Here is a 23,883-nt window from a genome sequence, read left to right as displayed (position 1 = left end):
AAAATACGGCTTAGTTTGTCACTGTCGCTGTTCACATTATATTGCTGGAAAATGTTCTCGGTTTTTATAAACAACTCTTTCGGTAATGTGGTCCAAAATTTCGGCAAACGTGATGTTGTAGTTGTACTTCCGGTTGCTGTAGCGGAATCGTTCATTTGTACGCTCGTATCTTCCCGTTGATCTACCATCGTTGTGCTACACTGCTTTTTATTTGTGATTTCCACTGTATTCTTTTCCGTTCGGGGACACCAATGTAGCCGCTAACTATTATCCGACGCACTTGCGTCGACTCCAAAAACCAATTCTTTATTATTACGCTGATGAACACTAAACTATGACAACCAGTAAATTACAAAGATAAACAACGGCGGTGAACTTCTTAGCCGTCACAACTATCGACTCCGGACTACTGTCACTATAATACACAAATCACTGCTGTAATACGTCGCCACAATGTCATTGGTCAAAGGCGACGAGTTGTATCCCATTCTTCAGTTGCCCCGAGTAACCTTACTGTGTTTTTCACGAAACGTTCAAGAATATAACTGACGTAATATGTAATGATGACACTCGCTCCACTCCCGAATTTGTGGCAGGGAAAAAACGTATATTTAACGGTAAATTTATTTCTGGTAGGGCGGCAATGCTAGTTGTCGGTGGTTGCTAGGCAACGTGAACCCGCAAACAGAACGCTGTTCTGTGAGCGAAGTCAATGTTTTGGTAGATATCTTGTGAATGTTGTTATTGCTACAACGCCAGTAACGTGCGTGTTACACATTTTAGATTTTAATTGGTGAAGAGTCATAAATCATGAATTCTGTAAATACACATCATGGCATACCAAACGGTCGGCCCAGTGTTGGAATATCAAATTCGGCGCGAGTGTCAAGCGTCGCCAGAAGTGGTGTGGGGAGACAGAGAAAAGGTATGATTGATTGAAAATCTGTTTAACTGCATTTTAATTCTGTTAAGAATTTTGATTTTGCAGTGATTAACCACTTGGTAGGAAGGACGTAAGAGTTTGTTCTTCCACGTTTTGTTCTCACCAGTTTTCATGTTATAGTTCCAGATTGCCCGTTAATTGAAAGTCGTAATTGGTTGATACATCTACATTACGCACGAAAGGAATTCGGGATATGTAAAATATTAATCCAAGAAGAACTCGAGAAGAGCAAAGGATTCTCTGAATTCGCAAACTATATGCAGGTATCAACAAACAGTTATCTTCATAGTTGTAGATTTTGCAGATCGAGATTATCGTATACACATTAAAAATGTTCTGTGCAGAATATTCAATTTTACGTACTTATAATAACATGACAAACATGAATTAAAAATGTATTTACGCCTTGTAGGGTTTAATACTGAGGCATGAAGGAAGAATCCAAGATTCCCTAGAGTATTTTCAAACATGTCATGCCATTAATCCCATGAACGTAGACAACATCAAGCAGGTTGCAAGATCTCTGTAAGTAATATTTTGAAGGATTTGAATGAGATAACTCTTTTTAATTCTAAGATTTCATTTCATATTATCTACTACAAATTAATTACTTACTTGCCTTCGTACATAATGTTGTGTTACTTACTGCATGTATTGAATGCTACATTATTAACAGAAAATAGTCCATTTTCAAATGTGTAATTATTTATTTTCAATTAGCCCACACATTTATTTATCCCACACATTTATTTATCCAGGTATCATCGTACAATGATATACGATTTATAAATTATAGAGTGCAGCAATCAGTCATCCTTTTTTATGTTTTATTATGCAAATCCAGATTTCGGCTAGTAGCTGGCCATTCTCAATGCACTATTTTCTAACCTCAATGCATGTACGTCCCTGTTGTTCGGGTGTCAGTCTAAAAAAGGACACCTGATTGCTGCACTCTGTAATTTATAAGTCACATAACAGTCGCTGAGTGCACCCACTTTCTGAATGGAAGGTAACCTGATATTAGATTTGTAACCAAAATACAATTAGATTAGATTACATTCAGTTTTCATTCCATAGACCTTTATGAGATAATTCTCGTGGGTGTGGAACAAGTCAGAAAGTATAAAAAACATAAAACATTTGAATATAATACTGACTACCCTGATCATTTGTCAGGTGATGGTCAAAATAGGTAAATACATTACAGTAAACTGGATCTTCTTTAATAAACTGTCAGAATGAAATGTAATTATGCACTTTTAATAAATTTATCATACACGAAATATGTAATTATTACTGTTGTGATCCAATACTGTCAAAACTGAAATGTAACAGACTTTTTACTGAAGCTGGTCTAACACTCCCTGTTAAGATATTCATCTATTGAGTAGTAGGGGAGGATATGAAGTTCCTTGAACAGGTGTTTACATGATGTTCTTGAATTTGCACCACAAATGAGTCTTATTACATGCTAAAAGCTTTTGCTCGGTTTGTCAGGTTACCCCAGGATATGCCCCTGTTTGATAGAATAGAATGAAAATAAATTGCCAAAAAAAGTACATATACACCGGATATAGGGGCCTAAGTATGCTTTTATGAGGAAAGGAGAGATAGTCAGCTGTGACTCTGATGAAGGAACCATCCTTGCACTTGTCTGAAATGATTTTGGACTTAAATCAGGATGACTAGGCTGACAGAGCAAGGTACTTTCTCCAGAATATGAGGTCAAGGTATTAACAGCTGCACTGCCTCATTCGGTTGGTCCCTTTTGTAGAAAGTACTTTCATATAAACACTGTTTGCCCTTCATCACTGCAGACATCAAAAACGTCTGCTGATGATTTCAGACCCATGAACTTGCTGCGCTGTGCCCCTGCACTAACTCCAGTCCATAGGGAAAACTGATTCCAGGCTCGTAAACATGCCACTACACTATTCCCCATACATGTCTTCATATGCTCACCTCAGACTGACATCCCCCTCCACGATGAGTGTGATGCTGGACTTGGGACAATGACAAGACAATACTATCATGCATTATAGATCTTTTCACATGATTGTATTGCAATAGTGTTACAGTATCATAATGTGATAAGGAGGTTTGTTAACCCTCCGTTATTAACCACTATTCTGAATCATATAAGTAATCTTCTTGCTAAAACATTACATACAAAGAACGCTTTAGCTGCCTTTTTAAACAGGTGTATCTTAGTATCTTTTCATCTGCTTGGACATTTTATTATACAGCTTTATTCCATGATAGAATTTACCATTTTGAGATTTTTGTTTGTTTTTCCTTGGTAATTGTAAGTCCAGACTGGCTCTTGTTCCATGAGTACTCTTAATGAAATACTTAGCAATATTTTCTCTAACATGCGTAACAGATTGGAAGATGTACTCACATGGCACAGTATGTGTACTAGTACCCACGTTTTTAAACAGGTCTTTACAATGGGTCCGTCCACTACTTCTAGTTATTATGTTGTTATTCTTTTGGCCCTTTTCTGCAGTTTAAAAACTGTATCCATCTTTTGTGTCTTCGATCCCCAGAAAAGAATCCCATAGCCAAGATTTTAGAGTACGAAAGTATGCTACCACAAAACATTTGCTGTTAAAAACTGAACATGCTGGTGACTTTTTTTTTCTACCCTCTTCGTGTGTTTGTCCCATGTTAATTGACAATCAGTATTCATCCCTCAAATTTTTTGTTACGCTATCAGTAAATTTATTAACCATGCGCAACAGAAGTGTGTTCTCTCTATAATTCTGAAGTGCATACTGTTTTTTTTTATGTTCACTGTCAGTTTATTACACACTAACCAATCGTAAACATCCATGAAGGTTTCATTTTCTTTCTTTCATAGCAGTTGAATGACTATAATGTTGTTGTCACCAGGAGAGAGAACTTGTCCTTAATTATAGGTTATGGGGAGTTACTAAGAGATTATGGAAGTTAACATTTTACAATTTGAAGCTTTAAAAAGTTGGAAAAGGTACTGTGTACATTTCACTCACCTGTGCTACTAAAATGTTTTATAGATTGTAATGGTTTCCTTCCTGTGTACATAGTAAACTTGTCTGTGAATTATTTTGTCTCCATATCTTCCTAAGTGATGAGAAAAAATTTTCATTGTGCACATGTCTGCTTAGGAATAAAACTGCTTTCAGATCAAATCACATCGCAAGTTCAAGGCATTCATGTGTAAGCTTTTGTGGTTTTTCTAATCAGGTGATATCACAAGATACACAGTTCACCTATTTATCCATACTAAATAATACACAGGAGTAAATTATTAGAGACTGATGAAATATTTGATGATTTTGTGAAATTTTGTGTGTTCGGCGGTTTTATTTGTTTATTTGTCTTTTTACAATTTAAGTACATTATTTACGTGGTGTTTGCTGCTTAGGATTTCTTTAACTTAGTTTTTTGTCAAAAAGGCAAGGAATTATAATTTTTTGGTTCCTTCGGCAACTATTAACTTTCTGAAAAGACAAGCCTGATACAAATGATAATGCAAAATTAAACAGTGCAAATGATATTTGGAGTGAAAGTGGGGTAAAAATGAAAGTAAAAGATGATTGCAGTAATAGGGTACTGCAAAAGTAGGCCTAAGTACTGTAGCAAATTCAGATACTTATATTGGGAAGCACCAGAGTGTTAATACAGCGGATGGCAGAGTAACAAAACAATTTACAGCTGGACTAGGAAGGGCACCCTCCAAATTTGCCATGTGGTTACTGACAGCCTCTTCTCAAGCTTGACAGCTATGTGCTGGGAAAGTTTTTTATATATATTCAAAACAGAGTTGAAACCAATACACTACCCTATGTTTATGTGTTTCTTGTCTGACTTATTTTACTAAAGATTTATGACCACTGGATGTGTGAACTCTTTCTACTTTTTGCACATTGTTTTCCAAGTAAGAGTGGAAGTGCTTGTACTATATTCCTCTTATGCCTCGTGATCCTACCTTGTTTAGTAATATTTTATGCTCAACTGTATGAGAAGCCTTGAACAAGTCAAGGACTATGCTTGTAACACAGCCATTCTTATCAAGAGCTTCAAGTACCAGTTTTGTGAAATCTGTAGTGGCCAGCAGGTGTATTTCACCACTTTCGAAACCACACTGTGCTTTGTTTAAAAAGTTGTTTTTGTTCATGCAACTATTTAGTCTTTCCTTAATGACTGATTCAGTTATTGCTGTGAATACAACCATAGTGAAACTGGCCTGTATTTTCAATACCCTCAGCATTATCTTTGTTTAGTAAGGGCACTACTCGTAGGCACACTGGAGAAATACCCGACTAAAGGGCTCATTTTTTATGTTTGTTACTGGGGATTTTATGCTGTCTATGCACAACTTCAGAACAGAGAGTGAAACCCCATCTACGCCTGCTTACTTCTTATTTTTTAATTTCTGCAGTGACTTCCTGGTTTTAAGCTCTATTGTGGCCTGATCATCTTTTGTGAAATCCTTGCACATAGGCCACCATTTTCTGTCACATGATTCAGCCCAGCACTTGACTTGAAATGGCTGGTGATAGGATACTCCTCCCATAACTTCTCCTGTGCCATCACTGGTACCTACCAGCAGTGCTCTCTTCTTCCGTACTGTGTTACCCTGATTGATGCTTTTGTGGTTTTACTAATTTGGTGATGGTTATTTTGAGTAGTATCTGCTTCCTCATCCTTCCTATTGGTGTGCAGAGTCTGCTGTACATTTTCTTCTCCTACACCATCTTGAAGTTCCTCTCCGCTCAACTCCGACAGATGGAATGTGTTGCTAGTAGACACAACAAAATTGTCAGACTGTGTCCTCCTCCTGTTAGCCTTCCTACCACCTGCCAGCATGTCTTTTATTTCTTCCTTTCTTGTTGCTTCATCATTTACAACTCTGACAATATTTCAGGGACATAGTCTGCTGTACATTTTCTTCTCCTACACCATCTTGAAGTTCCTCTCCGCTCAACTCCGACAGATGGAATGTGTTGCTAGTAGACACAACAAAATTGTCAGACTGTGTCCTCCTCCTGTTAGCCTTCCTACCACCTGCCAGCATGTCTTTTATTTCTTCCTTTCTTGTTGCTTCATCATTTACATCATTTACAACTCTGACAATATTTCAGGGACATATTTTTTCAGACATTCAGTTTCATTATTCTTTTGTTCCAAATCTCCTCACATGAAGACATCAAACCCGGTGTTACTGTATTTCTTCTGTCTCATTAACTGTATTTTTTATAATGTGATCTCAAGCCGAGATGATACCACCAGGATGATGACAGTAACTTGTCTTGAATGCCAGAGATTAACAACTATTAAAACAGTTTGTATAAATTAAATATTCTGTCAAATCTTAATTTTTGTGTCATAGGTAACCCACAGAAACTTGCCATGTGTAAAGTGAAATTCATTTTCCTACTTTTTGTGTGAGACCATTTTTGGAGATCGAATGACACATTTTTGATGTCATATTGGAGAGTAATGTTGCATTCCCAAATCCTCTGTGACCTTCTTTCCACCATCATCAATATCTGTCTTCCCACTTCTATCTTATCCCCACCCTCCATATTTACCAGCACTTGAGATACCACCCTCGAATAAGGGAGAAATGGAGTTCGAATCCTCAACTGGCTACCTGGATTGAAGATTTTGTGCTTTTGCTAATTTGCTGATGGGTATTTTGAGCAGGGCTCTGTGAATTCACTTCCTCGTCCTTCTCCAATACAAACTTGGGCACCAAATTTAATGGCCATGTTGTTGATGCAGTGTGAAACAGTATAGTCTTCTCCTTTCTTCTCTGCATATTTGTTTTTCCCTCTCTTGTTTTGAACATAGATTTCCCTGTGTCCTCTAGGGCTGATGTAAATATTCTGCCACTCATTTCTATCAGAAAACAAGCTTGAGAAAACTTGCACTACAATAGTTGAATCTGTTGTAAATGACCCAGCATACAAAGAGGTAATCAACAGTTTGGGAAAAAAAAAGAAAAAAAAAAAAGAAAAAACGGAAAACCACAAAGCAGCAGGAACAGGTGGAATACCAAGGAAATGCTGAAATATGATGATCATAAAATTCATGAGAAATTATTTCATCTCATTCTTAAAATTTGGCAAGATGAAAAAATACCTGATGATTGGAAGGAATCAATCATTGTCCTTGTACACAAAAAAGCAGATAAACATAATTGCAGGAATGTCCCTATTAGTCATAGCTTACAAAGTACTGTCAGATGTAATGTAGCAAAGACTCGTCGCCTATACCAAGGATGTAATAGGTGACTCCCAGAATGGTTTTTGGAAAAATAGATCAAAATAGAAAGCATATTATACATCAAACTTGACAATGGGAATATAACAAGAGCATCTGTTCGTTGTGTGTTCATAACTTTCAGATAGCATACAATTCACTGCACAGAGAAATGGTATGGGAAATCATGGCAGAATATACACTCCTGGAAATTGAAATAAGAACACCGTGAATTCATTGTCCCAGGAAGGGGAAACTTTATTGACACATTCCTGGGGTCAGATACATCACATGATCACACTGACAGAACCACAGGCACATAGACACAGGCAACAGAGCATGCACAATGTCGGCACTAGTACAGTGTATATCTACCTTTCGCAGCAATGCAGGCTGCTATTCTCCCATGGAGACGATCGTAGAGATGCTGGATGTAGTCCTGTGGAACGGCTTGCCATGCCATTTCCACCTGGCGCCTCAGTTGGACCAGCGTTCGTGCTGGACGTGCAGACCGCGTGAGACGACGCTTCATCCAGTCCCAAACATGCTCAATGGGCGACAGATCCGGAGATCATGCTGGCCAGGGTAGTTGACTTACACCTTCTAGAGCACGTTGGGTGGCACGGGATACATGCGGACGTGCATTGTCCTGTTGGAACAGCAAGTTCCCTTGCCGGTCTAGGAATGGTAGAACGATGGGTTCGATGACGGTTTGGATGTACCGTGCACTATTCAGTGTCCCCTCGACGATCACCAGTGGTGTACGGCCAGTGTAGGAGATCGCTCCCCACGCCATGATGCCAGGTGTTGCTCCTGTGTGCCTCGGTCGTATGCAGTCCTGATTGTGGCGCTCACCTGCACGACGCCAAACACGCATACGACCATCATTGGCAGCAAGGCAGAAGCGACTCTCGTCGCTGAAGACGACACGTCTCCATTCGTCCCTCCATTCACGCCTGTCGCGACACCACTGGAGGCGGGCTGCACGATGTTGGGGCGTGAGCGGAAGACGGCCTAACGGTGTGCGGGACCGTAGCCCAGCTTCATGGAGACGGTTGCGAATGGTCCTCGCCGATACCCCAGGAGCAACAGTGTCCCTAATTTGCTGGGAAGTGGCGGTGCGGTCCCCTACGGCACTGCGTAGGATCGTACGGTCTTGGCGTGCATCCGTGCGTCGCTGCGGTCCGGTCCCAGGTCGACGGGCACGTGCACCTTCCGCCGACCACTGGCGACAACATCGATGTACTGTGGAGACCTCACGCCCCACGTGTTGAGCAATTCGGCGGTACGTCCACCCGGCCTCCCGCATGCCCACTATACGCCCTTGCTCAAAGTCCGTCAACTGCACATACGGTTCACGTCCACACTGTCGCGGCATGCTACCAGTGTTAAAGACTGCGATGGAGCTCCGTATGCCACGGCAAACTGGCTGACACTGACGGCGGCGGTGCACAAATGCTGCGCAGCTAGCGCCATTCGACGGCCAACACCGCGGTTCCTGGTGTGTCCGCTGTGCCGTGCGTGTGATCATTGCTTGTACAGCCCTCTCGCAGTGTCCGGAGCAAGTATGGTGGGTCTGACACACAGGTGTCAATGTGTTCTTTTTTCCATTTCCAGGAGTGTAGAATCCCCAAGAAACTCATCATCTTAGTCCAAGTGTGTATGGAGAAGGCAGTAAGCTGGGTGACACACTGTGACTCCAGTTGTTTTGAGAACAAAACTGGGCTGAAGCAAGGTGATGCTTTAACCCTGTTTATCTTCAAAAATGTCATAGGAATTGTGGTAAGAGAAACCAAATGAGCAACAAATGAAAACATCACAGATAAACACCCAAATATACTGATGTATTCAGATGAGATAATTTTAAGAGGAAATAACAGTGGTGAAACTGACACACTGTTCAAGAAGCTAAATAATACTGCCCTGAAAGTAGATTTAAAAACTAATGAAGAAAAAACAGAATACAAGATCCAGAGTGAAATTTTCACTGTGCACTGATATGAAATTTCCTGTCAGATTAAAACTGTGTGCCAGAGTGAAACTTGAACTCACGACTTGAGCCTTTTGTGGACAGGTGCTGTACCAATTGAGCTATCCAAGGATGTCTCATGACCTGTCATCACAACTTTACTTCTGCAAATACCTCATCTGCTACCTGAATCCAAACTTCACAGAAACTCTCCTCTTCGCAGATATCACACTAACAATTTTAAAGAATCTGGCTGTGATTTCAGTCACAACTAGAAGTTGTAAGTCTATGAAGTTTGGAATGTAAGAGTTGGGGTACTGTCAGAAATAGAGCTGTGAGGATGGGTTGTGAGATATGCTTGGGTAGCTCAGTCAGTAAACAATTGTCCGCAAAAGGCAAAGGTTCCACTTTGAGTTCAGTCCAGCACACAGTTTTAGTCTTCCAGGAAGTTTCAGAACACAAGATCATACAAGGGGAAAATATGACTGCAGGACAGTGTGATAACCTTTGCATAGAAAACTACACTTTCAAGAACACTCCCAACTTCAAACACCTTAGTGTAATTATAAGTGATTGCAATAGAAGACAAGTTGAACACCAAACCAGACTACAGACTGCAAAGTTTACTTTTCCCTCCAATAACTTCTATCCTCCAAACTCTGGACCAGGAAAATCAAGCTGGAACTTTACAACACCATCACCTGGCCAGCACTGCAATACAGATCCAAAGCACAGGGCATGACCAAAAGCAAGGAGCACCAGCTCTCAGTCTTTGAAAATATAGTGTTCCAAAAATTTTTGGGCCGCATTTGACTAAGCAACATGAAGATGGGTTTGGAGATTCAACAAAGAAATAATTAAGCTAGTCAACCAACCGATGGTAGTGAAAATCTCCAAAGCAAGATGACATTTGCAAAGGGCAGGCCATGTTGTCAGAATGGAGAAAGGCAGAATAGTGTGTCAGATATATGTTATAAGGTGGAAGCTGAAGACCCCCTGGAAGACCAAGAAGCAGATGGCGAGATGAGGTGACTGCAGAATGCTGGGTTTCACTGAGTGGGAGGAGGTGGCATAAGAACTGGAGGCAGATTGTGACAACAGTGCAGGATCATCGCGTCCCAAAGAAACAAACAAAGTGAGTGTTTTCTGTGAGACATATTCCTTAGTGGTGATTTTCATGCTATTAATACACTACTTCTTTTCCTTGCAACTTGACACTGATGACTTACACACTCAATATGTCTCTCCTTCTTAGCTAGGGGGAAAAAAACATTCCTGGACATAATACTTTAATTTGATTCCTGTTGCATATTTTTTAGCATTTTCATTTAACCATACAACTGTGTAGTGTTTATACTGGTTGTTAGAATCCTAGCACTTCCTCAAAACTGAAAATGAAGTACTGATTTATGTGTGTGAAATTTAGAAAATGAAATGAATAACTGAAGAAGAGAGAGAACTAAATACGTAAAAAATTAAGGATAGCTTACCTACTGACTTGTACTCGCCAAACAAACCACAGTCAGTCCTTGGCCTCACTCATTCCAGCCTTCCATACCTTCTTGTCAGCTGCATCTTCATCTCCCAGACCCAGTACCTGCATGTCTGCCATGGCATTATCCTTCCATTTCATTGTCACTCATCCTAATGGTCTCGTTCCTTCGGCTTATCTATCCATCACTGCCTTTATTACTACAGGGTGTTTCAAAAATGACCGGTAAAAAAAATGAACGGCAATAAAAACTACACGAGCAGCGATAGAAATACACCGTTTGTTGCAATATGCTTGGGACAACAGTACATTTTCAGGCGGACAAACTTTCGAAATTACAGTAGTTACAATTTTCAACAACAGATGGCGCTGCAAGTGATGTGAAAGATATAGAAGACAACGCAGTCTGTGGGTGCGCCATTCTGTACGTCGTCTTTCTGCTGTAAGTGTGTGCTGTTTACAACGTGCAAGTGTGCTGTAGACAACATCGTTTATTCCTTAGAACAGAGGATTTTTCTGGTGTTGGAATTCCACCGCCTAGAACACAGTGTTGTTGCAACAAGACGAAGTTTTCAACGGAGGTTTAATGTAACCAAAGGACCGAAAAGCGATACAATAAAGGATCTGTTTGAAAAATTTCAACGGACTGGGAACGTGACGGATGAACGTGCTGGAAAGGTAGGGCGACCGCGTACGGCAACCACAGAGGGCAAAGCGCAGCTAGTGCAGCAGGTGATCCAACAGCGGCCTCGGGTTTCCGTTCGCTGTGTTGCAGCTGCGGTCCAAATGACGCCAACGTCCACGTATCGTCTCATGCGCCAGAGTTTACACCTCTATCCATACAAAATTCAAACGCGGCAACCCCTCAGCGCCGCTACCATTGCTGCACGAGAGACATTCGCTAATGCACAGGATTGATGACGGCGATATGCATGTGGGCAGCATTTGGTTTACTGATGAAGCTTATTTTTACCTGGACGGCTTCGTCAATAAACAGAACTGGCGCATATGGGGAACCGAAAAGCCCCATGTTGCAGTCCCATCGTCCCAGCATCCTCAAAAAGTACTGGTCTGGGCCGCCATTTCTTCCAAAGGAATCATTGGCCCATTTTTCAGATCCGAAACGATTACTGCATCACGCTATCTGGACATTCTTCGTGAATTTGTGGCGGTACAAACTGCCTTAGACGACACTGCGAACACCTTGTGGTTTATGCAAGATGGTGCCCGGCCACATCGCACGGCCGACGTCTTTAATTTCCTGAATGAATATTTCGATGATCGTGTGTTTGCTTTGGGCTATCCGAAACATACAGGAGGCGGCGTGGATTGGCCTCCCTATTCGCCAGACATGAATCCCTGTGACTTCTTTCTGTGGGGACACTTGAAAGACCAGGTGTACCGCCAGAATCCAGAAACAATTGAACAGCTGAAGCAGTACATCTCATCTGCATGTGAAGCCATTCCGCCAGACACGTCAAAGGTTTCGGGTAATTTCATTCAGAGACTACGCCATATTATTGCTACACATGGTGGATATGTGGAAAATATCGTACTATAGAGTTTCCCAGACCGCAGCGCCATCTGTTGTTGAAAATTGTAACTACTGTAATTTCGAAAGTTTGTCTGCCTGAAAATGTACTGTTGTCCCAAGCATATTGCAACAAACGGTGTATTTCTATCACTGCTCGTTTAGTTTTTATTGCCATTTCAAATATACCGGTCATTTTTGAAACACCCTGTATGTTCTCTCCTCTACTCCTCACATGTCCATACTCCTGGGTCTTTTGGTTTTCACACTTGCTATGATGTCAGGTAGTGTGTATAATTGTCTGGGTTCTTTGCTTTTCCTTGTTCTGCACTGTTCATTTTCTTTCACTGGTCCATATATTTTTCTCAGTACTTTATTTTCAAAAGTGATGAGCTTTTTCTCTGCTTTTTTCAGGATCCATGTCTTGCTTGCTTAGTACACTATTGCTTTGATGATGGTCTGATATATTCTTATTTTTGCCTGCCTAGATAGTAACTTAGATCTTATAATGTTGTGTATTGCTCCTAGATATCTTCCCCTGGCTTGAATTTTCGAGCTAGCCACTGTGGCTGAGCAGTTCTAGGTGCTTCAGTCCGGAACCGTGCTGCTGCTACGGTTGCCGGTTCGAATCCTGCCTCGGGCATGGATGTGTGTGATGTCCTTAGGTTAGTTAGGTTTAGGTAGTTCTAAGTCTAGGGGACTGATGACTTCCAATGTTAAATCTTATAGTGCTTAGAGCCATTTGAACCATTTTTTGAATTCTCGTTACGATCTTAGGCAACTGAGACTTCAGTCATGTGTGTGTGTGTTATACTTGCATGAGTATACAGGGTGTTACAAAAAGGTATGGCCAAACTTTCAGGAAACATTCCTCACACACAAACAAAGAAAATATGTTATGTGGGCATGTGTCTGGAAACACTTACTTTCCATGTTAGAGCTCATTTTATTACTTCTCTTGAAATCACATTAATGATGGAATGGAAACATACAGCAACAGAACGTACCAGCGTGACTTCAAACACTTTGTTACAAGAAATGAATTCGCAGAAGTGTACCTGTGGATGCCAATCAGCTGCTGATAGTGCCTGCACACGCTGTACATGATACGGAAACAGCTGGTTCTCCCGTAGCACTCTCCATACAGTGATGTGGTCAACGTTACCTTGTACAGCAGCAACTTCTCTGACGCTGACATTAGGGTTATCGTCAACTGCACGAAGAATTGCCTCATCCATTGCAGGTGTCCTCGTCGTTCTAGGTCTTCCCCAGTCGCGAGTCATAGGCTGGAATGTTCCGTGCTCCCTAAGATGCCAATCAATTGCTTCGAACGTCTTCCTGTCGGGACACCTTCATTCTGGAAATCTGTCTCGATGCAAACGTACCGCGCCACGGCTATTGCGCCGTGCTAATCCATACATCAAATGGGCATCTGCCAACTCCGCATTTGTAAACATTGCACTGACTGCAAAACCATGTTCGTGATGAACGCTAACCTGTTGATGCTACGTACTGATGTGCTTGATGCTAGTACTGTAGAGCAATGAGTCGTATGTCAACACAAGCACCGAAGTCAACATTACCTTCCTTCAATTGGGCCAACTGGCGGTGAATCGAGGAAGTACAGTACATACTGATGAAACTAAAATGAGCTCTAACATGGAAATTAAGTGTTTCCGGACACATGTCCACATAACATCTTTTCTTTATTTGTGTGTGAGGAATGTTTCCTGAAAGTTTGGCCGTACCTTTTTGTAACAACCTGTATATGTGTGTGTTTGCTGTCTAATTCTGACAAAGGTCTTACTGTCCAAAAGCTATCATTTGTGACAGTCTTTTCGTTGTGCTTATCTGTGACTCAGCATCTCTGCTATATGGTGAGTAGCAACTTTCCTTTTCACAATATTGTTTTCTCTCTTCTGCGTTGGTTAAGTTTCTGATTGAAACTTCCTGGCAGATTAAAACTGTGTGATGGACCGAGACTCGAACTCGGGACCTTTGCCTTTCGCGGGCAAGTGCTGGCAGAAGTAAAGCTGTGAGGATGGGGCTTGGGTAGCTCAGTTGGTAGAGCACTTTCCCGCGAAAGGCAAAGGTCCCGAGTTCGAGTCTCGGTCCAGCACACAGTTTTAATCTGCCAGGGAGTTTCATATCAGCGCACACTCCGCTGCAGAGTGAAAATCTCATTCAGGTTTCTGATTGTTAGATGGTTTGGTCCTAACTGAGCTCTTCTTCCTATTACAATGAACTTTGTTTTATTTTCATTGATACTTAGACCTATTTTCTTAGCTTCTTCCATCAATACAGTTTGCAGTTTCTCCATGTCTTCCGTGTTCCTTCCTATCGCCAAAATATTATCTATGAAAGCCAGAACATTTATTTTTTCCCCTATGATGACTCCTGCACTTTCTTGTATTACTCTCCTCAGGATGCTGTTGAGTGCAAAATTGAACATCTCCCTGTCTCACTCCTGTTTTTACCTCAAATGTTTCTGTGAAGCCCCCTGTACTTTCACTCTACACTTTGATCCTATTACACACACTTTAGTTAGATTTGTCAGCATGTCCGTATCCCACACTTTGCCATTATCCTCCACATCTCCTATCTTACTGCACTGTCATATGCTTTGTTGAAGTTATAAACATACAGAAGGTATCCTGATCAGTTCTTATCTAGTATTTGTCTTAGTGTGAATGTTTGGTTGGCTGTTGACTTACCCTTTTGAAACTCCACTTGTGCTGTGTCTAATATTTCTTCAGTGTATGCGTTGAGCTTGTTCAGTATAATTCTTGGGGTTATTTTATAGCACATGAATGATAGAGTTATCCCTCTATAGTTCTATGTCAATATTTTGTCTCTCTTCTTGTATATGGGAAATACAGCAGCAGTTTTCCATTCCTCCGGCATTACTTCTTTCCTCCACTCCTCTTTTATGAGTTCGGCTAACCATTCTTATGTCTTGTCTCCCCCTTCTTTGGTGAGCTTTGCTGATATCATTCTGTGCTTGAGGCCTTCCCATTTCAGTCTTTTTATTGCCTCATTCCCCTTCATCAGAGTTGGCTCTTCGACTAGTGGTTGTACGTTCTGATTGTTTTCTGCCCTGTTTTCATTCTTGTAGGTGTGTACCAGATTGTTCAGTAGTTCTTTGAAGTATCTTCTCCAGTTCTCTAGATTCCCTTCATTTGTAGTGATCAGTTTCCCATTCTCATCCTTCATTATTACAGGCTTATCTCTGTACTCCTTTCTATAGCTTCTCATTGTCCTGTAAAACTATTTACTATTTTTCTGGCTGTAATCCTCCTCTGCCTTCTCTATCTCTTTATTTATGAGTGATGTTTTCTCTCGCCTGATTGCTCTGCTCATTTATCTCATGGCTGTCCTGTATTTTATTTGGTTTTCATAGTTATTATTGCTCATCATTGCCTGTGTGGCTGTCTTCCTGGCCTGAACAGCTTTTCTACATATTTCATTGAACCATGGTTTGCGCTTAATATTGCTATTATTGTTATCTCTTAATAGTTCCTGTGCTGTCTCCTTCTTGTTCCATTTTGTACTCATATCTTCATCTTCTTTCATATTGCTTTCATTCCATGATCCTGTGAGTCCATTTGTAACCTTAATCTTAAACAGTTTATTCACTTGGTATTCTTTTGGCCTACTCCCATATACTCTTTGGGCTCTTTTGCCTCAGTTGCTCTTACTTCATTCATCTTTATAAGCACAGGAGAATGTTCTAATCCTATCTCAGCCCATCTCATTGTCCTAACATCAGTTACTACCTTTTTCTGTTTTTGTCTATCAACATGTGGTCTATTTAGTCCCTAGTTAGATCATCTGGTGAGGTCAATGTTTCTATATGTATGTCTCTATGGGGAAATGATGTACTGACTATTTGCATGTTTCTGGCTGTGGTGAAGTTGATGAGGCTTCTATCATCATGAAATAGAATGTACAAGCTTAACATGCATATATATGGTTACCATTGATGTTCTTGCCCAATTTTGGCATTGAAATCTTCCAGCACAATTCTGATTTCGTACTGTGATAATCTGGAGCACATCTGGTGTAAGGTATCATAGAATTCATCTTTTATGTCTTCCTTCTTGTCCTCAGTTGGGGTGTGGACATATACTAATGAGATGTTTCTGTATCTACCTTTGATTCTGTGTCCTTTATTCATAAGCTTGGGTTGTTTGCCGTAACATTCATTCCAGTCGGAGGCGGGGTGTGAGCGTAGAGGAACCCTCCAGTTTTTTGCAATGTTGAATGGTTAGTCCAATGATTAACCTTCCCACTTTATCTGGACTTGGGACTGGATGGAAGGCTATCTTCCTCCCAGATGTTGTTAATTAGGAATAGCATGGCAGTAAAAAGAAAAATAAATGAAAGGATTGTGCTAGAATTTTTAGTATGAAAATTATCTGTAAAACTGTAAATTTAATAAGGAAAGTTAAGGAAAGTAATGGCAGAATGTAAATAATTTGGAATTAAAAGAGGCCACTCACTGAATAGCAGCAGTGTGAAATGTCTTTCTAATGTTGCAATATTATGAGAGGAAAGAATTGTTTCTCTAATTGCACTCTGTAGTATATGTCTATTGATGGAAGTTCCAGTATATTAATATTAACATTACAGTGTTATAGAAAGGAAATGAGAATCATGTTGCAGATGAGATTGGTACTTGCATATATATATCAGTTTTCATTTTGTGAGGTATCTGCTTGAAATTGTGTGATAAATATGAGGTTATTTAATTATTTTAATTATCTATTGCACTCTATTGAAAAAACACATTTCCATTCAAAATCAACTAAAGCTGCACAGAATGATTGCTTATTTGCTGTGTTGTCAAACTAGTAGGCACAGCAGTGCCCGTTGTCAGTACAATCAAAATATAGTAGTTTTTATTTTGTATTAATGTTGATTTTGTGGTATTCCAATAATCGTTTTAAGGTAGTTCATTTTTGTCTTCTATAACTTTTGATGCTGCTGAACATGGGTACTTGTCCTGGCAATTGTTTGATAATATTATGAATAACATTAGTTTTGTGCAGCTTTAGTTTACCATGAGTCAATACATTACATTTTAGCAGTATCAGATGCAAAAGATATGCCATTGTCATGTGTAACTAATTTGATTATTGTATGCCATACATGACTCTTATTCCCTTTGACTGTTATGTTCTTGTATGTGAACACTCAAAGTATGTATTAGATAAATGTGAAAAAACATCTCATGGTAATTTCAGATATGTTTTACAAAAAAAATTCTGGTAACTGTGCTACACCCAGCCTTTAAACTGTATGTTTATATATACTCATTCATTGTGTAATTTAATGTAAACATTCCAATCATAGGTATCTACTTGGAAGGCACAGATTGGCCTTAGAGGCGTACCGAGAAGCAGAAAGTCTTGTTCTCAAGCCTGAATGGGATATTTATCATAACTTAGGTATTCCTTAGAAAAAAAGCCTTTCCAGTTTTCTTCTCAATTGCTGGTTTCACTATTTTGGAAGCACATTTTTGCTTGAAATATGCTGAGAAAATTACAGTACAGATTTTTATGAATTATTTGAATTACTTTCTTGCACTTCTTTCTTTGCTACTGTTTTTGCAGTGATATACGAGTATATACTGAAACCTTTCAAACTTAACAGCAAAGAGCACAAAGAGCACCACACTGCATGTTTGCACTATAGTATGGCATGAAGTTCCTTACCATACGTTTTCATTTTGAAAATGTGCCATAATTTTAAGTGTACATAGCTGAAATATGTGCATTGTGAATAGCAATACAAAAGGGAAAATAAAATCTGCAATGTTAACTATTGAAACTGAAAGTTATTTTCACTTTTAAAAACCTCTCTACCTAATATACTGATTGGGCTACAGTCGCATTTCTTTTTATCTTACATAGATGTAGCCCTCTTTTGTTTATTCATTGTGCGTATGCCACTCAGTACACTTTGCTTTGTATTAAGGTGTAACAAAAGTTCTTCCTTTGTATTCCTGTGCCTGAATTTGAATTCCGTAAACCCTATTTGGTTATGAGCCCAGTCAAAATTTCACCACAGAAGTTTCTTCATCTTGCTTTGCTGCTTGACTGTGAGGAGCATTACCTTCTCCATTGTGCCTTAATTATGTATAAAATAACTGTAACATATACATATTCTGTATTTTGAGTTCACGCAAAGGTTTCAGTGAAACAAGCTCATCCATATTTAGGGTCATTCCATCTCAAATCAATACAGAAAAGTACAGTTTTCAACCTGACCATTCCCTGTTTTTATCAAGTTTGATGTGTTCATTACACAAGAGGAGAGAATGAAAAATGTCCAATTTCAGAATTATAGCACAAGTATGACAAAAGTAATGGCTGCCTGGAGCTCTAAAAATATGTGGAGTATTCAAGTAACACCGCTGACAAAGGCAGCTGCAACTTGTGTTCTAATAGAGATAGAACTGTGAATCAGATAATTCTGGAAAGGGCTAAGAACAAGCTTTCAAGTGATATCAATCATGGTCATATCCAAATTGTGTACTTATTTAAGATCAGTTACCTTAAACTTATGACGAAGCATGGCACCTTCAAAATTTCTGGAAAAAATGTATTTGTTTTTCATCTTATACCACACAACATAGTAAAAAGTCAAGTTGAGATGACATTTGACTTAGGAGATATAAATTAGTATCTACAGCTGTGTGATACAATAAAGCAGTATAAATTGAATGCAAACTGCATTAAATGACGTAAAGTAATGAAAAACATGTTAACTGTTAAAAAGATGTTGTGATAGCAACACACAGTCAGGTATCAATAGTAATGCACCAACAGCAATCATTTGTAATATGAAAAGTGAAAATGTGGATGCTTGATATGGTTAGTGGCATAACTACAGACCACAAAATGTGTGTTAGAAGTAGAAAAAAACACACCAAAGCAAGGGCTTGTAGCCTCAGATGTTGATTTAGTTGCATTAAATGACAGTCTGGGATTCATTGGTGAGTCACTGGTGGAAATAAAAAGACAAAGAGAATACATATGTGCAGATAATGTTCGAGAAAGTGTCTGAAGTATTCCAGAAAAAAAGAGGAGGAGGATGAAACAACTATGGAATCTAAAATTATACTGCAATTGAAACAGAAATTCAAAACCAGCACCACAAGTGAGGGAGAAGATCCAAATGTTGACACTTCTTCTGGAAAGTTGGAGCATTTGAAGGATTGAAAATGAATTTGGAACCTCAAACCATTTAGGAAATGGTTTACATCTGACACTGATTGTTAATGCATACAAACACTGTCTTGTTAAGGTCATTTGCAATCTTGCACAGCCAAAGCGTTCTATGCCAACATGTGAGAACTGCCCACGTACACATTCTTTCTTTCTTTAGGAGTGTTGTATGATGATAATGGACTTGATGATATAACATACAAACCATGGATATGTACGGATAGAATAACTTTCCAGATTGATCTATTTTCTGTGGAAGTCTTCTTGGAAAACATGTTGAAAAATTGAAAAGAAACTCCTGCTGCACTACTTTACAGTCATTCAACCGTCCAAATTTCTGAAACACCTGGAAGAGATGTTTTGTGACAATGAAAATTTTTTACATGTGGCTCTGCAGAGAATTATGCATTTGTCCTGCAGGATGAGCTCCAGGGGTCTCACTGGAGCAATGCACAGGGCGATTTGTTGTTTATTATACACACGCAGAAAACTGATCGCATTTCATTTATGAGGTCTGTCCAAAAAATCCTGGAACCTTTTTAATTTAATAGCAGTGGTGTGTTGGATTGGAGTGAAATGTGGTTGGCATTGTGGCACATGCGAAATTGTGCATGCCAATTGAAGAATGACTGTCTGAGAGATTGCAGAAGAATGTAACATGTCAGATGGATCATGTCATGAAATCCTGGCACAGCATCATGCAATGCATCATTTGGCGAGCAAGTTCATCCCATGGTTCATAAGTGAAGACCAGAAAGACCTTCACGTTGCAACCTGTGAGGAGCTATTGGATCACACGAATGAGAACAAGATGTTTGTTAAGAGAATCATAACTGGTGATTCTTTGTCATGAATTTGTGCTACAGGGACAAACCGTTAATCGATGGTAATGTCGGTACATATTGTGACACCTGTGAGAAAAAATTGTGAGAAGAAAACGGGCTGAAATGTGGTGAGACAATTCATGGTTCTTGCATCGTGATAACACGCCCGCACATTCATCCCTGTTCGTGCATTTCTATTGTACAAAAAACGAAATCTGATTAACTTCATGAGGTACCATTTCCATAGAACAACCCAAGTAGTTTTATTACTTCTCAGATGGCACTGTAGCCTAGTACAGACACCACAAAAAATTTGGAAACATACCTTTTCATCAAAGTGATTTCAATAACTGTGCAGAGTGGCTAAGGACCATATAACTGTGTCGCTGGTACCATCAAGAGACTTGCTCCCCATGCCAGTCTGCAGTGCATTTCAAACTCTCAGATAATAACACCCAGACAGTTGTTTGAGTGGTGTTCCAACAACATTGCAGTGTGTCACTTTTATGAAACTGAAATTGAGTATGATGAAGCATCTCTCCTTCAAGAGCGGTTATAGCTCAGATTTGCACAGTTGCAGGTACTTTACTCAGAAGTTACAGTGAGTTATTCCCACTGCCCATAACAAAATCCAAATGAATGTTTTCCCCAATTCATCATACACCAGAAATGAATATTTGACACAGATACAAGACTCATACCTTGGTGATATCACTAGGTTTGCTGTATGCATGTACAAAGATCAGTGCTGTCTTGGATGTGTTTTAATGTTAATGAGGATACCAGTTAGTTTCCTACATCTTCAAGACTGTTTACTTTTATTTGTATACCCCAAGAAATCTGATTCTTTACTGTGGACAAGGAAGGCATTCGTACAAAGGTTGATGTGAGAACTGCAACAGACCAAATGTTCACCAAGAACTGCATTAACAGTGTTATATCTTGCTTCCCAGTATTGAGGCATGGTAAGTCCTGATGATACATTCGTCATTTCATTTGTTTATTTGAACCTGTTTGCCATACATTCCACATGTTTTGCTGGGATGGTTATATCATGTTTTCCATCACTAAAGCTCAGATGTTGTAATCTGTTATCTAGCACATTGCAAATGCTTGCTATTGTTGAATTTGTATTGCTACCTTACTGTGCATTGCTATTGCACCATCTTTTTAACAGTTAACATTTTTTTCAGTATTTATGTCATTTTATTGCAGTTTGCATTCAATCTGTATTGTTTTATTGTATCACATAACTGTAGATTTTAATTTATATCTCCTAATCTAAATGCCATCCCAACTTGATTTTTACTATGTTTTATAGTATAAAATGAAGAAGTAAATATATTTTTTCTGAAATTTTGAATGTGATGTATTTTGAGACATTCAGGGTGAAGGTCTAGGTCACTGACCTTTACTATTTACATTGTTTGAATATGGCTATGATGGATATCATGTGAAAGCTTGTTCCTAGCCTTTTCCAAAATTACATTCATCTCTGTTAGAACAGGGGGGGGGGGGGGGGGCACCAAATTCATATTCTTGAAGAAAAAAAACCTTGTTTCACAAAGTGCCTAGCATCCAGTGCACAGTGGTCTATCTATTATTCATACGATTTTGAAATGCACCCCTGTTGGATTTTGAACATTTTTGAACACATTCTAAGTTGATTTCTGAATGAATCATAAGTTGATTTTTGAATGTGTCGCATCTAGAAATAAACTTTCCTGCAGACAAAAGGGGACAGGGCTATATGAGCTAAGTGGAATAAAGCCAGATGGGTGAATGCTAACCGCTGTTTATGTGGTTCACTGGGTTTGCGAATGATCAGTATTGTTATAATTACTAGCAAAATCTATAGATTCAGTCAATCAGAGTGGAAGTAAATGACCAACAGGGATAACAGGTTCGAAAGATTACGTGTTATCTTCTCGATGTATCCAAGAAAATGAAATTTTGACACAAAATTTTTGGCCGGACTGCTGAACTAGTAAGGGCGAGTTGTACAGTCCCCAACTAGCATCCGCTTAAGTTCTGTTCTGGGAGTAGCACTGAAAACGCGTTGTGATAAACCCTGACCGGAGAATAAACGGGGATAACTAAAGTGTTGACTGTGGCAGGGTTAGTGAAGTCAACCGGAGAAAGTTTTGACACTGGCAGGAATAGTCACAGAATTAGTGATGACAAGATTGTTTGTTAGAACGAGAAAGGAGAGGAAACAGAGACATCACACAAATTATGGAAGAATATGACCGTTCCAAATTTATATAAAAATTTTATACTACTACTTTTCGATTCATGCTTGAGAAGCTGCAGCATATGAATGAAATGTGAAACTATTTCCTAATATAAAGCTTTTTGCTTGTAGTAGGCCTAATAGACATTTGATATTGGTACTTCGTGAATTATATTCTGTCGTGTTATAAAAATGACCATTTGTGCCAGAACAATCTCGTTTATTTGGTGTGCGTTACAATTACTGCAATATTAGGCAGGCCTATTTTGTTTTATCTAGCAATCAAATCTAGTAATCTAGTAATCAAATCGAGAAACCATACCAGTCTTTGGTACTATTTTTTCAGTATTAGACGATGACATTTCATTTTTTGATGTAGCAAAAAGTTTTACAAAGTTTACACCATGTAAAGCTGTAGCAATATTAGAAAGAAAAAAAATGCTAGGACTTAAGGATTGAATAAATCTGTACTGTCTTGCTTGTCTCTTGTCTTTACTGGTTTTATGTATGCTATATTTAATTTTATGTCACAAAAAACAGCAAGTTATTAGCTAATAGGTAATAAAGAGTGCAAATTTTCTGAAGAGTTCTTGCTCTCCCAATTACAAGTAATCCCATCCAGTATTAATTGCAAGGGATTTTCTTTTTTTTTTTTAAAAAAAAAGAAAAAAAATCAAAGAAAAGAAAAGGGCAGGAGTCAAACTAGCTGACTGGGAGCAGGAGAGACACCACAGGAAATTTTAATTTCTACTGTCCTGAATATAGTTTGATGGCATCCATTACAAAATATTACACGTTTGAATTCCACAGAGCGAAATACAGTGACATAAGATAGAGGAATACTTTGTGAAGAAGCATGGCGTTGCACCTAGGCCCACTTAAGACCAAATAACATGTCTTACATTTCCTCGAACACATATGCTTTATGTATCAGATTCTTCAGAAAGATGTGTGCTACGAAATGAACATATTTTTGAAAAGTCTATTTTTTTTTTTTAAATTTTTGGCGTCCTACCTCACACGCTTGAGGGAGGGATCATAGATATGGGGCTGATGCACAGGACAGTCTTAGTTCTAGTGGGGAGGTGGGTGGTCTCCACGTTACCCGTGTTTACGTTTAGTGATTTTGCTGCTTCCTCTCCGTTTATTGTTCTCTCGTCAAATGAAAACAAAACGGATTTCTGTGGTCAGGAGCTTTCAAGTGAATTAAAATACATTCACATAATTATGGAAGGCTAAAATATGTTATTAGTTTGAGATTATATTTTATGTACATCTTTCTGATAGTCAAGCAATAATCGCCTTGTAGAACAATGAAGTTATTTTTGTCAGTTTTCTAAAGAAATTTGGCTTTTATTAATCTTTTCTGCTGAGGCATTTGAAACAAAGTGTTTAATTTCACACTAT

At 39.1% G+C, this 23,883-nt stretch overlaps 1 protein-coding gene across 2 annotated transcripts in view; it reads left to right on the top strand.

Moving 5' to 3' along the window:
- Positions 1–595: 595 nt before the first annotated feature.
- Positions 596–23,883, top strand: part of LOC126191081 (Bardet-Biedl syndrome 4 protein) — a 117,677-nt gene continuing 94,389 nt past the window's right edge. Inside the window, exons 1-5 of one of the 2 annotated variants that reach the window (XM_049931800.1) lie at positions 596–617; positions 784–925; positions 1,064–1,206; positions 1,356–1,468; positions 17,543–17,637. In XM_049931800.1, the coding sequence (XP_049787757.1) occupies positions 811–925; positions 1,064–1,206; positions 1,356–1,468; positions 17,543–17,637 (466 nt within the window). In that variant the 5' untranslated portion in view covers positions 596–617; positions 784–810. Of the gene's footprint in view, positions 618–696; positions 926–1,063; positions 1,207–1,355; positions 1,469–17,542; positions 17,638–23,883 lie in introns of those variants that run through there. The other variant, XM_049931801.1, reaches the window with a different exon arrangement.

Source organism: Schistocerca cancellata, chromosome 6 (assembly GCF_023864275.1).
Source record: "Schistocerca cancellata isolate TAMUIC-IGC-003103 chromosome 6, iqSchCanc2.1, whole genome shotgun sequence".
Taxonomy (NCBI): Eukaryota; Metazoa; Arthropoda; class Insecta; order Orthoptera; family Acrididae; genus Schistocerca; species Schistocerca cancellata.
Note: the sequence above shows the minus strand (reverse complement) of the source record. Positions and strands in the feature narration are given on the sequence as shown.